This window comes from Babylonia areolata, chromosome 18, assembly GCF_041734735.1.
Source record: "Babylonia areolata isolate BAREFJ2019XMU chromosome 18, ASM4173473v1, whole genome shotgun sequence".
NCBI classification, from domain to species: domain Eukaryota; kingdom Metazoa; phylum Mollusca; class Gastropoda; order Neogastropoda; family Buccinidae; genus Babylonia; species Babylonia areolata.
The window spans coordinates 57,526,824-57,544,037 of record NC_134893.1 but is presented as its reverse complement, the minus strand read 5'-3'; the positions used below and the strand labels follow the sequence as shown (position 1 = coordinate 57,544,037).

Genomic DNA, 17,214 nt, shown 5'->3' with positions numbered 1-17,214 from the left:
ATTGTTGTTGTTGTTATAATTATATGTTTACTTTGGTAGTAGCAGTGGTAGTCGTAGTAGTGGTAACAGTATTGTTGCTATTGTTGTTGTTGTTGGTGGTGGTGGTGGTGGTGGTGGCAGTAGTAGTAGTTGTTGGTGTTGTTGCAGTTCTATTAATAGTAGTAGTTTTATTATTGTTATCATTGTTGTTATTGCAATTTGTATTAGCATCACTGTTTAGTGGTTGTAGCAGGACGGAAGGACGAAAGGTGGCAGAATGGTTAACTCTGTCCATACGAACGGCGAAAGAGACGACGTTAACAGCGTTTCACTCCAATTACCATCATCAAAATATTGCAAGAGGAAGGCTCTAATACTGAAGAGGTGAATGTTGACAAAGAATACCACAATTCTGACGACGGAAGCTAAAGGTTGGGTCATTCAGACACCCACTGGACATTCGAGGGGTCTGTGTAGAGGAGAAGAGAGGACTGGCCGTACTGAGTGAGTTAAGACGCTTATCTACCGATACAATGTCCATGAGGGTCTGGGTTCGACTCCCCGCTCTCCCGCTCCTTCCTCCCAAGTTTGACTGGAGCGTCAACATCATTCGGATGATGAGACCAGAAACCGAGGTCCCGTGTAGCAGCACGCACCTGTGCACACTGGAAAAGAACCCATGGCGGCAAAAGTTGTTGTCCTCTGGCAAAAATTCTGTTAAACTCTCTCCATACGAACGGCGAAAGAGACGACGTGAACAGTGTTTCATCCCAATTACCATCATCAAAATATTGCAAGCGGAACGCTCTTATACTGAAGAGGTGAATGTTGACAAAGTATACCACAGTTCTGACGACAGAAGCTAAAGGTTGGGTCATTCAGACACCCACTGAACATCCGACGGGTCTGTGTAGAGGAGAAGAGAGGACTGGCTGTACTGAGTGAGTTAAAGAAATTCACCCTGATAGGAACAGAAATATTCATATATGCATGCACTCAAGGCCTCATTATAATGCTGGTCGGGTTATGCTGCTGCCAAGCATCTGCGCAGTAGATGAAGTGTAGCGTATATGGATTTGTCCAAACGCAGTGACGCCTCCTTGGAAAACTGTAACCGAAGTATTAGTAGTAGTAATGATGTTGTTCGTATTGTGTTCGTCTGTGTGTGTGTGTGTGTGTGTGTGTGTGTGTGTGTGTGTGTGTGTGTGTGTGTGTGTGTGTGCTTGCGCACGTCATTTCGTGGAATCACCCCTATTGTGTACGTCATTTCGTGGAATCACCCCTATTGTGTACGTCATTTCGTGGAATCACCCCTATTGTGTACGTCATTTCGTGGAATCACCCCTATTGTGTACGTCATTTCGTGGAATCACCCCTATTGTGTACGTCATTTCGTGGAATCACCCCTATTGTGTACGCACATGCCTGTATCTCTTTTCGTGTCTTATATAATATGAGGATGCAAATATTTCTTCCGTTCTATGGTATAATCAATTGCATCCGCCTGCGTGCGTGTGTGCTTCTGCGTATGCGTGTCCATGTGTGTGTGTGCGCGCGTGTATAATTATGTGCATGCTTGTATATATGTGTGTGCGTGTGTGTGTATGTGTACGTTCGTGTGTGTGTGTGTGTGTGTGTGTGTATGTGTATGTTCGTTTGTGTGTGTGTGCGTGTGTGTGTGTGCGTGCGCACGCGCGCATATGTGTGTGTGTGTGTGTGTGTGTGTGTGTGTGTGTGTGTGTGCAGGCCAACGCAAACGTACCGCCGACAGCGGGATCAGTGTTCCAGAGATCTTGCTGCCTCCTAAAAGACATGGCTCTTCCTCTCCCGGCTACGTCAACGACCAGAGATGGTCCACAGAGTCCTCCAGCTCTGGGCCTTCCGACGACGCCTTCATGGAAAAGGGAAGACAGTGTGAGTGACTTGGAACTGTTTTAGATTGGATTGGATTGGATTGGATTGAGTTTTGTTTGTGCTGCCCTGTGCTATAATGTGTAGTGTGTGTGTGTGTGTGTGTGTGTGTGTGTGTGTGTGTGTGTGTGTGTGTGTGTGTGTGTGTATGGAGTGGGGTTGTCCATAGTGTCTGTCGTCTCAACGCTCAGTTTATGTCACTGATTGACATGAGCTTATAGTTGGGCCAAAAGCAAAGTGAGAGCTGTATGAACATTGCTTTCTCCATTACAATGGGAAGTCATTTACAGCTTCGTTGGTTTGTGTGTGTGTGTGTGTGTGTGTGTGTGTGTGTGTGTGTGTGTGTGTGTTTTGTAAAGGACTCTGACTCTCAAACTAGAAGGCAAAATTGCACTGTGTCATTGTGCTGCAGCTTTAGGGACTAGTTGGCCTTTGGGAACCATTCCAACGCCGACTGTCCCTAAACCCCTCTTGGCCGAGAGAGTGGGGATGTAAGCTGGGCAAGACACTCTCCACTAAAATCAAATTCTAGCCCAGATTGCTGGGACAGCGATTGCCTTCTTTGCTGTACCGATGGTCATTGTCGGACATGGCTGACTGTCATACATACACTGGGGTATACTCGTATTTCTAGCTCTGTGGCTTCACGGGGGAAACGGCGCGAGCGACTTGTAAATGTATTGTGTCTTAATGGGTTCGGGTTGGGTTGGATTGCATTGTACTGCGTTGTGTTGTGTTGTAAGACATAGTATAGTATGGTATAGTATAGTATGGCATGGTAAGGTATGGTATAGTATAGTGTTGTATTGCATTGTATTTTGTTGCGTGTGCGTGTTTGTCTCTGAGTGTACGTGTGGATGTATGTACGTCTGTGTGAATATGTGTGAGTGTGTACGCGCGCACTCCTATTTGTGTGTGTGTGTGTGTGTGTGTGTGTGTGTGTGTGTGTGAGTGTGTGTGTGTGTGTGTGTGTGTGTGTGTGTGTGTGTGTCTGTGTGTGCGTGCGTGCGTGTGCCTGTGTGTGTGTGTGTGTGCACGCGCGCGCGCGTGCGTGTATCTATGAGACTTTGTTTAACCAACACTGTTGTTGTTGTGTGCCTGCAGATGCCTGCATGAAGAAGCGGTCCTTCTCTGAGGGGTGTGTGAGGACCCCCTATGCCAGACCTCCCTCCGGTCAGATTTTTGTTGTTGTTGTTGTTGTGTCCAAACTGGAAATTGTGCTCTGTGTGAAAGTGTGCGTGTGTTGATTTTTGTTTGTTTGTTTCTTTGTTTAATTGTTGTTGGGTTTTTTGTTTGTTTGTGTTTTTTTTTGTTGTTGTTCTTGTTTTGTTTTGTTTGTTTATTGGTTTTGGAGGTGATTGGTGATGGTGGGTATTGCTGTTGTTGTTTTGTATCGGTTGGTATTTTTTGCGTTGTTGGTGTTTCTGGTGTGTTCTTGTTTGTTTGGCATCTTTTCTTTTCCTATTTTTTTCTGTCCTTCACAACATCGTTTCAACTCTTTGTCTTCCACAACAGAAGACAGAATCGCAGAGGAACTGGAAGAGATCTCAGAAACCACCACCACTGTCTCATGCTCATCACAGCCTCCCCCGCTCCAACCCAAACTGTCGACGACGACGACGACAAAGTCACGCGCAGATAGGCCCCTCCCCAACCCCCACGGCCCCTCACCTTCCTCCTCCTCCTCCTGCCCACCCGGCCCCTCCTCCCCTTCACCTCCCACTCCTTCTCCTCCTCCTTCTTCAACCCGCCCTTCCAACACGCAGCGGGCAAGAAACTCCCGCGCCCAAGGTGAGGGAGAGGGTGGGAGTGGTGGTGGTGGTGGTGGTTCTTCCAGGCTGTCCGAATCCCCGCCAGATTCCCCACTGCCAGATTCCGATCCGGTGAAGAGAGGGAGCTCTTCGGCGTCATCCATGGTCACAGCCACAGCCACGGCTTCTCGTGGTGGAGGAGGAGAACAACAAGAAGAAAAGGTAGCGCTAGAAATGATATATGTACGTGTGTGTGTGTGTGTGTGTGTGTGTGTGTGTGTGTGTGTGTGTGTGTGTGTGTGTGTGTGTGTGTGTGTGTGTGTGTGATAGTCAGTCGTGTCCGACTATGACTATCAGAATAGCAGAGGAGGCAACTGCTGTTCCGATCATCTCGGCCCCACTCTCTCGGCCAAGAGGATTTTTAGGACAGTCGATGTTGGGATAATAAATAAATAAAAGAGACCCACTTCGGCAAGAAGAGAGTTGTCCCTTGTGAACTTTCGTTGTAAAATCCACTCTAATGTATATATGAAAATGTGTGTGTGTGCGTGCGTGCGAGTGTGCTTGCCTGCGCGCGCGCGCGCGCGCGCGTGTGTGTGTGTGTTTGAGCCTGTGTCTCTGTGTCTGTGTGTGTCTGTGTCTGTGTATGTCTGTCTGACTGAAGCCTGAGTGAAATGACACTGGAAACGAATGATGAGCGCCTAAAGGCAGCTATCCGTCGGCTGTATGTATACCCAGGTAGGCAGCCTGTTGTGCAAATTGACTTCGGTGTCTGTAAAGTGCTTTAGAACTTGGCCTCTGACCGAAGGCAGGCGCTGAATAAGTATCCGTATCATATCGATCAATTTTGTTCTGCACTTTGTATTGGATAGAGTACCAGTGAATTTGACGTAGAAGAAGAGGGGACTAACGTGAACATTCTTTCAAGGCCTGAGTAAGCGCATTGGGTTATGTTGCTGGTCAGGCGGCATCTGCCTAGCAGATGTGGTTTAGCGTACATGGATTTGTCCGAACGCAGTGACGCCTTCTTCAGAGACTGAAACTGAAACTGAAACTGATCTTTCTTTATTATTCTTCCAAGGTGACTACATCTCCGGAGGAGCGTTTTTTCCTTGCGGGTGGAGGGGGGTGCAGACGAATGTCGTCACCGGCTACTGGTGGTTTTCTTCTTCGTTACCGCACAAAGGGTGGGGTGGTGGTGGTGGTGGGTGGTGGTGTTGACACGACGGTTGAGGAGGTGAGAAGAGGATGCACTTGGTTCTTTATTCGTTTATCTATTTCGTTCGTTCGTTCTGTTTCTCTATGTCTCTGACTGTCTGTTTCTCTCTCTCTCTCTCTCTCTCTCTCTCTCTCCGTCTCTCTTTCTGCCTGTCTCTCTCTCCCTGTCTCCATTTCTCTCTCTGTCTCCGTATCTCTTTCTGTCTCTGTCAGTATCTGTCTCTGTCTCTCTCTGTCTGTCTCTCTCTCTCTAGTTGCCAGATTCCACATCTAAGATGAATGTGCAATGCCAATGATATGCATGACAAAATATATAATTACTTATTTTTTAGAATGTGTTTTTCGCTTTTGATAACTTTTTTTTTCATAATTCAAAGTTGTATTGATCCTATGATTCCATTGGTAGACTTCAACACACACACACACACACACACACACACACACACACACGCACGCACACATGCTTTTGATAACTGACACAAGCACTCAAAACGAAGTACCTGGTGTTAGGGATTTTCTGTGAGCTTTTTTGTTTTTGTTTTTTGTTTTTTTAGTTGCCAGAGAATTTTGTTTGTCTGAAATATAACAGTGCTGTACGCATTTCTGTTTTAGATATAATTATGAGCTAGAAGTGTTGCAAGAGGGATCAAATAAGGCAGATTTTTACACTTATGAATCTAGGATTTGGCCAAGAAATGAAATGATTTTTTAAAAATTCCACACAAATTTTTGACACTTGGATTAGTTCATCTCAGATTCCCTCTCATCAATCTGGGTCGTGCAGGATGCTACAGTTTTGCGACACAAGACCAAAAGGAGCAAGTCCCTGCAAGAGAAGATGTCCAACTTCTTCCAGAAAATTAAACCGACGCGGCGCAACCGCTCCAGCAGTGATACCAACCTGGTGCTACTGGGCAAGGGGCAGAAGGTTCAAATCCCTGCTGTTGTTTTGTTTGTTTGTTTTTGTTGGGGGGTTTTTGTTGTTGTTGTGGTGGTGGTGGTGGTGGTGGTTGTAGTGATGGCAGTGGCAGTGGCGGCGGTGGTAGTAATGGTAGTGGTGTGTGGGTGTGTCTGTGTGTTTTTTGTTGTTGTTGTTGTTGTTAATGTTTGTTGTTGGGTTTTTACGTTGTTGTTTTTCTGTCTGTCTCTCCGTCTGTCTGACTGTCTGTCTGTCTCTCTTACTGTCTCTTACTCTGTCTCTCTATCTGTATCGCTTACCTCTCTCTCTCTCTCTCTCGTTCTCTCTCTCTCTATCTCTCTCCCTCTCTCCCTTTTCTCTCTCTCTGCCTCTCTCCCCCCCCACTCTCTCTCTCTCTCTCTCTCTCGTTCTCTGTCTCTCATTCTCTCTCCCTCTCTCTCCCCCCCTCTCCCTCTCTCTCGTTCTCTCTCTTTCTCTCCTTCCGACTCATATATATAAGGCCGGGTAACTGGATGAATGGGTGTGGTGGTGGTGGGGGTCGGGGTGGTAGTGGTAATGATGATGATGATGATGATGATGATGATGATATCCTCTATGTCTGTATGTACATGTATGTGTGTGTGTGTGTGTGTGTGTGTGTGTGTGTGTGTGTGTGTGTGTGTGTGTGTGTGTATCACATACAGAAGGGGCCCACGGTGTACAGCCGTCTGTCCAACATGTCCACGAGAAGCGACCCGCTCAGCACCAGTTCCTCCAGTCTGGGTCAGTCAAACACACACACACACACACACTCGCACGCACGCACGCACAAACACACACACACACACACACACACACACACACACACACACACACACACACACACACACACACACACACACACACACACACACACACACACACACACACGCACACACACACACACGTTAGCGCGCGCATAAAAAAAAAAATTCTGTGCACGCACGTACTTGTAGCACACAGAGGTGTAAGATACTAACATGTAACACACACCTATGCCCACACACGCACACAGACTCATGCAACACATAGACATGTGCGCACACACATCCAAAGACATGTACGCACACACAAAGACACACAATCGCACATACACATTCTCTCTCTGTCTCTGTCTGCCTTACTCTCTCTCTCTCTCTCACACACTCTCTCTCTCACACACACACACACACACACACGCGCGCGCGCGCGCGCGCGCACTCATACATACACTGGGGAATACACGCACGCAATCGCGTGTACGCACACATGCAGGCACTCTCGCTCACACATACCGACAAATAGCACTCACACACATACACAACATACATAACATACATACACACGCACGAGCGTGCACGCAAAAACACACACACTCACACACACACACACGCACGCACGCACGCACACACACACACTCACACACACACATACACACGCACGCACGCACACACACACACACACACACACACACACACACACACACACACACACACACACACACACACACACACACACACAGAGAATTTTCTGTAAATGTCACAACTGGAAGAGCTGTTTTCTTACACTGACCTTTTGTTGTGGTCAGCAGGTTCGTGTAACCTGACCTCTGTCCACCCCATCAGTGACCGAGACAGCGGAGCAGTGTGCGATGAAAGAGGATCTTCATTGGTGAGTTCAGTTTAGGGCGACCCATATTCGTCCACCTGCATTTTGGTTTCTGGTTTTGGTTTTGGTTTTGGTTCGCTTGTAATGTTTTTTTTCACAAACCTAAGCTAGGCCATCATCATCATCATCATCATCATCAACAACAACAACATCATCACCATCATCATCATCATCATCACCATCATCATTATCGTCATCATCAACAACAACAACATCAAACAACGATGACGACTGCTACCAGAAACAACAGCAATGTCATCATCCTTATCATCATCAACAACAACATCATCACCATCATCATCATCAACAACAACATCACCATCATCATCATCATCATCACCATCATCATCATTATCGTCATCATCAACAACAACAACAACAACAACATCAAACAACGATGACGACTGCCACCAGAAACAACAGCAATGTCATCATCCTTATCATCATAATTTTACCCGACTTTCCATTTTATTTCCTTTCGTTTTGTTTTCTTTTTTTACGCAGACCTACTCTAGCCCAACACTCAGTTCAACTCACTCAGTCAGTCCTCTCTTCTCCTCTACACAAACCCCTCGGATGTCCAATGGGTGTCTCAATGACCCAACCTTTAGCTTCCGTCCTCAGAATTGTGGGTGTTTTTTTTTTTTTTTGTCAACATTCACCTCTTCAGTATAAGAGCCCTCCGCTTGTAATATTTTGATGGTGGTAATTGGGGTGAAACGCTGTTAACGTCGTCTCTTTCGCCGTTCGTATGGAGAGAGTTATTAAATTACAGATTGACATACGTTTACAGTTGGGCCAACAGCAAAGTGAGAGCTGCATGATCAATGGTTTCTCCGTTGTAATAGGAAATCATTTACAGCTTAGTCTTTTGTGGAGGACCATGAGACTCTCAAACTAGGAGGCAACATTGCACTGGCTCTCAGTGCTGCAGCCTTGTGGGCTGGTTGGCCTTTGGGTACCGTCCCAACGCCGACTGTCCTAAAACCCTCTTGGCCGAGAGAGCGGGGATGTAACTTGGGCAAGACGCTCTCCACTACAATCAAATTCTAGGCCAGATAGTCGGGACAGCAGTTGCCTCCTCTGCTGTTCTGATGGTCACAGTCGGATACGATTGACTATCATACATTCATACCTATATCTGTCGTGTTGAGCGGTAGCCTTGTGGTAATGCGCTCGACCAGGAAGACGAGTGTCCACAGATTCAAGTCTCTTATATTGACCGCCGCCCCCCCCCTCCCTTCCCCCCTCACCCCCCGCCCCCCCCCCCCCCCCCCCCCACACACACACACATACCCCATCCACTTGACCTTGATAGATGGTCTGGATACTAGTCTTTTGGATGAGACAATAAACCGAGATCTTATATGAAGTATGTAGTTATCGAACGTAAAAGAACACACAGCAACAACAGGGTTTTCCCTGGGTGGAAAAATCCGTTAAATGAAACCCTAATGCGATGGTAAAACAAATACGCTTCCAGACCTTAAACTTTTAATCTTTTTAGAATTCATTGATTTCTGTTTGTTTGTTTGTCTATATGTTTGCCAATTTTGTACTTTTCGTACTGGCTTAATCTTACTCCATATGAAATCTACATACCAGGTGCATTTGCTGCCACACATGCTGAAACATGTCACTACATGTTGCTTTACAACGAGATGAATTATCAGTTGATGACTTTTGTGACCAAAGGCATGTCATGACTGCCATGCTAGATGCTGGGAAATGGTCATATTTTCACTAGAGATGGTGGCAAATTCATATATTTCAAGCCGTAGTCTTATTTTTTAGGAAATAATGAAATCATGTTGTATGATACTGTATTTTTGTCACAGCAGATTTCTGTGTGAAAGTTGGGCTGCTCTCCCCGTTAGGAGTGTCGCTACAGTGCAGAACTATCTTTTTTCTTGTTTGTTTGTTTGTTTGTTTTCCTCTTGTTCTTCTTCTTGTTCTTTTTCTTCTTCTGCTTCTTCTTCTTCTTCTTGCGATTCTCCAGTTTTGTGATTAATTCGTGAAGTATACACGTATAAGTGATGTTTTTGGGGAGTTTTTTGTTTGTTTGTTTGTTTGTTTGTTTGTTTTTTGCTGCTGAAACTAACAATGATGATTATGATGATTACGATAATACAATAACAATAATAATAATAACGATAATAGTAACGAGGTCATTGGGGTTTTTTCCCTTGCCACACGCACACATTGTTCATTGTTAACGGTATGTTTTCCCTCCGTACCCTCCCCATACAGCAGGATGTTCAGATCCGAAGGTCTAGAAAGAGCAGGGCGCAACACAGATCGAAACGAAAGGGCAGTTCCAGTATGGTAAGCATCCTCCCTCAGCGAAAAATAACGTGTCTCACGTGTATGCTGGGTTGCTTTGTCCTTCCTTGCCTGTGTAAAGGTGTTCTTCCTGGGTTGAAGGCTTTCAGGGTTTTTGGGGGGGTACATTTCTGATCGTAACCGCCATGTAAAAAAAAAAAAAAAAATGGTGTGAGGGGCTTTTGTACAGTTCTGGATTAACACTTGTAACCTTTTGCACTGCCGCTGAGTAATATAACCATAATTTCTAACGTTCCACATCATATATATATATATATATATGTGTGTGTGTGTGTGTGTGTGTGTGTGTGTGTGTGTGTCATCAACTACTAATATCTCTCCTGAAGAATAACCCACCCCCAATTTCTGAAAGTCTGTGTTAACATGTAGTTTCTTGTACTTCCTTTGAATGGCTTACCCATATGGAATAGCCATCAGTTTTAAATGTGTTTTCTTTTCTTCTTCCTTTATTTTATTTATTTATCTATTTATTTACAGTTCTGGACTTATTTTCTGTACGCTTCTTCTACAGACATAACGTACCATAATGGCATGCAGACTTAGCACACAAAAAAAAAAAACAGTCAAGGACCACTTCATAAAAGCAGGTCTACAATTATTCATGAAATGTTAAAAATCAGGAGATGATTTTGAACTTTGCAGGTTACATACATAGTCTACCATTGACCTCTGAGCGCTTTACATACACGGAAGTCTCTTTAAATACCAAAATAATAATAATGATAATAATAATAAAATAAATAAAGATATTTTAAAAAAAATAAAGGCTGTTCATACACACGTGCAACATAAACAACTTCTAAAATGCTTTTGAAAAAAACTATGTTTTGGCCCAAAATGTTGCAGTTACTCTGCGGTTTTATGAACAAAAGCTGTGGTTTTCACTGGTTAAAAAAAAAGAAAGAAAGAAAGAAAAAAAAAGATGGAAGTGCACATGCAAGAAAGCACCTCTTGGTTTATGGGCGGTGCTCATTTTTCATTGGCTGCACGCGCAGCTGTTTGTCGAACATTAACTCCTTGGCTGCCGTGACCGTAGAAATCTGGGTCACCGATGACATCAAAAGAAGGGAAGTAACTGTGGAAGGCTGAAATTTCACACAGTTGATTTAGAGCGGTATATATCTCCTGTCCATTTTCTCTCTTGTTGGCTGATTGTTCTGGATGTTGTTTTATGACTTGAAACATTACTTTCTGCTCTTTTTGTGCATGGCAGTCAAAGGGTTAAGTATCATTTCTTCATGACCGCAACAACAACAACAACAACAACAAAAAGAAAACTATGCAAGTATCTGAGTGGTCCTTAACTGTTTTTTTTGGTGAACCTTGCGTAACGTCTGCACGCAACTTAAACCATCAGGCTTAAAGCTTTGTTTGTTGTGGTCTTACATGTATCCAGGAGAAGAGGTGGTAGTTTACAAGAAATATAGACTGTCCTGTCCTGCCTGTGTTAACACTGCATTCCCAGTGACAGCTCTGTGGCTGTGAGTCTGTTACAGTTCGTGTTTGCCTTTACCCCCCGGAATGATTCCCCACCCAACCCCCCGCCCCCTCCCCGGTTTTTTTCGCCTTGCAAACTGTTGCTTTACCTGTGTAGTCAGTTTGACTAGATGTTCTGTGGAGGATCTACCTTTTCTAAAGCCAGCTTGGTTTATAGGAATTACATTATGCTTCTCACAGTAATGAAAAAGTCTTTTTAGAACAATTTTTTTTCCATTAGTTTGCATACATGCGATGTTAAGGCAATTGATCGATAACTGTTTTTATCTGTTCTGCGTTTGCCTTGTTTGTGTATTGGGACAACAGTTGATTGTTTCCATGCAAGAGGAATGTCACCATCAGACCAACATTTCTTTAAAATTAAGTGTAAGAAATCAGTCAAATTTCCAGGCAAATGTCTCAACATTTCGTTTGAAATTCCGTCTAAACCAACTGCTGTTTTTTTGCTGCCGAGATTTGAGAGACATTCCTTTATTTCATCTGGTGTTATTTCACTATTTATATATAGGTGATTTACGCTCTCTGAATCTTGGTATATTTCATTTTTCTCTTGGCTTTCTCTGAACTTTCTATTTTCTTCTGACAAACCAGTGTTTCTACTATGATTACCAAACATGTCAGCAAAAACCTCTGCCTTTTCAATATTTGAAGGTAGATCTGTATGGTCCAGTTTAATTGGGCATTGTGGTAAATATATTCCATTTTTCATTGCTTTTAGTTTTTCCCATACCTTTTGCATATCTTTGTGATTGAAAACTTCATTTGTGCAGAAAGACGACCAGTACTGCCTTTTCGCTTGTGCGTTAACACTGTTTGCTTTATTTTTAGCCTTTTTCATCTCTAAATGATTTGGGAGGGATTGTACTTTAAAGTATATTTTGAATTTTGACTTCTTTTCTTTCTTTGCAGCTTCACAAGCCTCATTCCACCAGATATTACCAGAGTGCTTATGATCTTTAACCGATTTGTACTTGGGTATAGATTCATTTGCAGCGGTGATGACTACATTTGTAAATGTCGAATATAAACTGTTGACGTCTGTATCGTTTATGTTGCTAATTTGAAATGATGAAAATAAAACTTGTGAATTTATCCCAGTTCGCATGTCGGTAATTATATTTTGGGATGTTATCCTCGTTTGGATCTATTGACTGAGGCAATTTAGATTCAAGTCTTATTATAATAAGCAAATGATCACTATTAAGAGTGTCATCCAGTGTATTCCAGTCACATATTGGTGCCAGATCTGGTGAGATTAAAGTGAGATCTATGGCAGTTGCTCTATGACTTGGATTGTCTGGTGTCCGTGTTTTTCTGCCATCGTTAAGTAGGTATAAAGAAGTATCTACAATGTTTTCAATAAAACGATTGCTAGTGATCGACTGGCAGTCTTTCTCCCAAAATGGCGAGTGTGCATTGAAGTCTCCCGTGATGAGAACTTTTTTGTCCTGGTCTGTCCGTAATGTTCGAATGTGTGTGTGTGTGTGTGTGTGTGTGTGTGTGTGTGTGTGTGTGTGTGTGTGTCTGTGTCTGTGTCTGTGTCTCTGTGTGTGATTGTGTGTGTGTGTGTCTGTGTGTCTCTGTGTGTGTGTTTGTGTGTGTGTGTGTGTGTGTGTGTGTGTGTGTGTGAGAGAGAGAGAGAGAGAGAGAGAGAGAGAGAGAGAGAGAGAGAGATGGTAGGCCTAATCGGCGCGTTGGGTTTATGCACATGTCAGGCATCTTTTGTGTAGCGTATATCGATCAGTACACAGGTTTCGAAGCCTTCTTAAAAGCGAAACTGAAACAGAAACTGTCATATAAGTTTATGATTTTAACGTTTAAGTCGATTATCATGTGATTAGGATGTCGTGACAGTCGTGAAATTTGATGGAGAATAACTGTTAAGGATATATTTCCGGAGAAAGATCACATATATAGTTCATGCCAGGTTTCGTCTATAGGTTGTGATTTCGAACAAAAGTGGCGAAAATATGTTGTTAACATTACTTTTTTGTAAACATTTTGCCTGAATGTTATAATCATACAGAATAGAACATGTCTTTTTACTCACCTGTTTTATGTGTTCATCTGTTGTTGTTGTTGTTGCTGCTGTTGCTGTTGCTGTTGTTGTTGTTGCTGCTGCTGCTGCTGCTGTTTCTATCATCTGTCATTCATTGTTACAATGGTTTCAAGATATTGCACAGTAAAAAAATAAAAATGCTTAAAAACCTTTCATAATGTAAACATTCAGATGTACATCATGGAGTATGCTTGTATGTTGAAATTTTGAAACTGAAACTGAACTTGTTACAGCAAATTCCCAATACAGGCTAACAGCAAATTCTCACTATATTGACAGCAAACCTTTTACTTACTGATATACAATAATCGTTAACAAGTCTGTGAGATAAGACAGCCTATGCCGGCCCCAAACCCGAATACAGATGAAGGAGGGTTGGTCGAGGGGCTAGCGACTCCTGTCTGTAGAAAAAACAACAACAACAACAACAACACTGCTACAAAAACGCAATGAAAATGTCGACAGATATTCTGGGACAGGTGGAGGATGTATCTCCAGTTGGAAGTTGTATGACACAAAGCAGTGAGTGATAGCCAGGACTGGAAGCTGCCGTGCCAACGACCATCCATCGTCTCCACCAGGGCCACCCTCACCACTACAGCATGGAACTTGCACACCATGTTCGAAACTGGAAAAAAACAAAACAACAAAGAACAAAACAAAAAAAACACGCAAGTGCCTGTCTCTAGATGAGGAACTACAACCTCGCCATCCTCGGAATCAGCTGCTAAGGATGGCATGGTCCAGTCAGATGAGGCTTGGCTTGCCACAGGAGTCGCTGCCGTTTTCCAGGACCGCGTTGCACGAGACGCTCTTTGCTGTGCGAAGTTGGCGTAGAGTTAAGAATGTTCCTAAGTGTATTTGATTTACCGTGGAGTCAGGAACATTCTTAACGATAACCAAATTAAGCGCTGTAAAGTTCGCTCATGACCGCCGTGGCGAAGTGTTTAGCGTCGCGGACTGACGGCTGGGAGGACGCGGGTTCGAATCCCAGCGGAGGTGGGTTTTTCGGCCGGTGGTCGGCTCCTACCCAGAGTTGAGTGTGCTGTGGGCTTAAACGGGGAGACTGGGACTACATAGTCGAGTGTCATCCACTTCAAGGATGCGTCTTTGGGTGTATTGCTCTAATTACCTGACCAACACTGCATGTGTCTGTATCTCTCGGGCCTGGTTAACGCCAGGATGTCATTATGACAGGAAGCGTAGAATACTGCAGCCTTGTCACGTAGTCCCAAACCTAAATGGACCGCCATAGCAACATCGTCATCGTATTTCATCATCATCGATATATTTTTTTTTTTTAAACAAAAACAAACAGTCTCAAAGTCTGTGGCCTTTCATGCCCTGCTCTCATGGTGACCTCAGTTTCGATACCCCTTCCACCTGTGCTTGGGGTGATTCCTGTCAATGTCTTCAGTGTCGGCAGATTTATGGGGGGGGGGGGGGGGGGGGGGCTATTGTTTGAGAGACGTGGTGGCGGTCTCCACTCTGGGAGGGACACTCAGTTTGGCTCCGCGACTAACCCATTACTGTCGTTAGTAGGGAGCTTAGTAGGTGATGTCCTAAGTACGTTGAATCAGAACAGGCATCACTGAACACCACCGAAGTGACTCAGCAGTAGTGCAGGGTCTCCTCTGGTGTGTGGCCTCCTGGCGACCTAACATCGATGGTTCTCTGCGGACTGCCGACGCTGGAACTGTGACGGACGAATCCGGGTGTGGCCGTGTATGGGGGAATCTAAATGAGCGGCGTGGGAGTAATGTTACTGAAACGGTGCAGATGATGGGGCAGCAAAAAAAAAAAAAAGAAAAAAAGTGCGCTCATGCAACCCACCTCAGGCACGTTGAAGAAGATGCACCACATACCATGACAGTCGCGTGCATTGGGTGGGAAGTCCACGGCCCACGGATCATCACAGCCTCCTTCAGTACCAAGAATGTGAAGGATCAACAAGGACGCCCTCCAGTTCTACGCCCCAATGAACGACAGTGACGAGGAGGACAAGGAGGACTTCAACAGCAGATTGCTGACTATCGTGCAGGACCGCCCAATACGCAACATTGCCATTGTCATGGGTGACTTCAACGCCAAGATCAGCAGCGACAAGGGCTATGGGGAAGTTGTGGGGCGGAAAGGACTGGGCGAGATGAATTACGAGATGAAGTTCAGACGATCTATTCAAGATATATGGCCTAGAGGTAACGCGTCCGCCTAGGAAGCGAGAGACTCTGAGCGCGCTGGTTCGAATCACGGCTCAGCAGCCGATATTTTCTCCCCCTCCACTAGACCTTGAGTGGTGGTCTGGACGCTAGTCATTCGGATGAGACGATAAACCGAGGTCCCACGGAAACAAAAGGGTTGTTCCTGGCAAAATTCTGTAGAAAAATCCACTTCGACAGGAAAAACAAATAAAAGTGCACGCAGGAAAAATACAAAAAAATGGTTGGCGCTGCAGTGTAGCGACGCGCTGTCCCTGGGGAGAGCAGCCCGAATTTCACGCAGAGAAATCTGTTGTGACAAAAAGAAATACAAATACAAATACAAATATCTTTCACTCTAGCGATGTGCTCTTTCCGATGAAAGCAAGCTCTGAAATTCACACAGAGAAGAAATCTGTTGTGGCAACGCAACGTAACGTAACGCAACGCAACGCAGTGCAGTGCAGCACAGCGCAGCACAGCGCAGCACAACACACCGACTTTTATTCGAAGTATTGTATTCTGTATGAACTTTAATGACTTTAACATTAAACGATATAAACAGCCACCGCTATCAACAGTATAATAAACAGTCAATACTATCTTCGTTTTGTTGTTGTTGTTGTTGTTTTGTTTGTTTTGTTTTGTTGTTGTTGCTGCTGCTGCTGCTGTTGTCGTTGTTGTGTTTGTTTCTTGGCTTGCTTATCGAATGGCAATGTAATAACCTTTTCGTTTCTTTTCATTTTCTCTGTTGCAGCATAGACGAATGTCGGTTCGTGTCCAGCGGGCTAAGGATGAGGACCTGAGTGAAACCCCCTCCCTCCCCTCTCGCTCCTCGACGGCTGCGAACTGAAATGCTGCTGCTGGTTAAAACATCGGCTGTTGTCTTCCTCCCGTGTCTTCACTCTGTCATTGTTGTTGTAACCGCTGCTGTTGCTCTTGTTATTGTTGGTGTTGCGGGGGGTTATCAGCGAGATTGTGTGTGTGAGTGCGTGCGTGCGTGTGTGTGTGTGTGTGTGTGTGTGTGTGTGTGTGAGAGAGAGAGAGAGAGAGAGAGAGAGAGAGACTCTGTGTGTGCGAGAGAGATTCTGTGTGTGTTTGTGTGTGTTTGTGTGTGTGTGTGTGTGTGTGTGTGTGTGTGTGTGTGTTGAAATTTGACACAGGTCACGTTTCTTTCTCTTGATTTTAAAACTTTATACACATACACGCACGCACGCACGCACACAGACACAGACACACAGACAGACAGACAGACAGACAGAGAGAGAGAGAGAGAGAGAACGTGAAACATCCAAATGATGTTCTCACCAACCACAAGTGTTCATTAACTCCCTGTCACCATCTCTCGTTCAAAATACGTTCATTCTTCTTTCATTCCACTCATTCGCCTTCTGAAGTATCTTTCATTATGTTGTATTTTGATGAACTCACGTACTTTTGATTGTTTTAGTTTGATCAGTTCATCCATTTATTTCCCTTTTTTTTTCCTTTGTACAAAACTAGAGTAGACTCTCAAGACCCGAACAGCACAATGGGTTTAACGTTGGTCAGGCAACCGTTGTTGGTTGTTGTTATATTTTTTTTTTAATTCATTTATTTATTTATTTATTGTTGTTATTTTTACTTTATTTATTCTATTTCATTTATTTATTTTTATTGTTATTTATTATTATT

The 17,214-nt window shown here is 44.2% G+C and overlaps 1 protein-coding gene across 4 annotated transcripts in view; it reads left to right on the top strand.

Annotated features, from left to right (window-relative positions):
• The window catches only part of LOC143292088 (uncharacterized), a 39,347-nt gene extending 22,806 nt beyond the window's left edge, over nucleotides 1-16,541 (top strand). Inside the window, exons 6-14 of one of the 4 annotated variants that reach the window (XM_076602265.1) lie at nucleotides 1,726-1,893; nucleotides 2,995-3,063; nucleotides 3,406-3,863; nucleotides 4,723-4,878; nucleotides 5,644-5,787; nucleotides 6,462-6,540; nucleotides 7,367-7,446; nucleotides 9,694-9,768; nucleotides 16,298-16,541. In XM_076602265.1, the coding sequence (XP_076458380.1) occupies nucleotides 1,726-1,893; nucleotides 2,995-3,063; nucleotides 3,406-3,863; nucleotides 4,723-4,878; nucleotides 5,644-5,787; nucleotides 6,462-6,540; nucleotides 7,367-7,446; nucleotides 9,694-9,768; nucleotides 16,298-16,393 (1,325 nt within the window). In that variant the 3' untranslated portion in view covers nucleotides 16,394-16,541. Of the gene's footprint in view, nucleotides 1-1,725; nucleotides 1,894-2,994; nucleotides 3,064-3,405; nucleotides 3,864-4,722; nucleotides 4,879-5,643; nucleotides 5,788-6,461; nucleotides 6,541-7,363; nucleotides 7,447-9,693; nucleotides 9,769-16,297 lie in introns of all 4 variants that reach the window. The other 3 variants (XM_076602264.1, XM_076602267.1, XM_076602266.1) reach the window with 3 other exon arrangements.
• The last annotated feature ends 673 nt before the right edge of the window (nucleotides 16,542-17,214 follow it).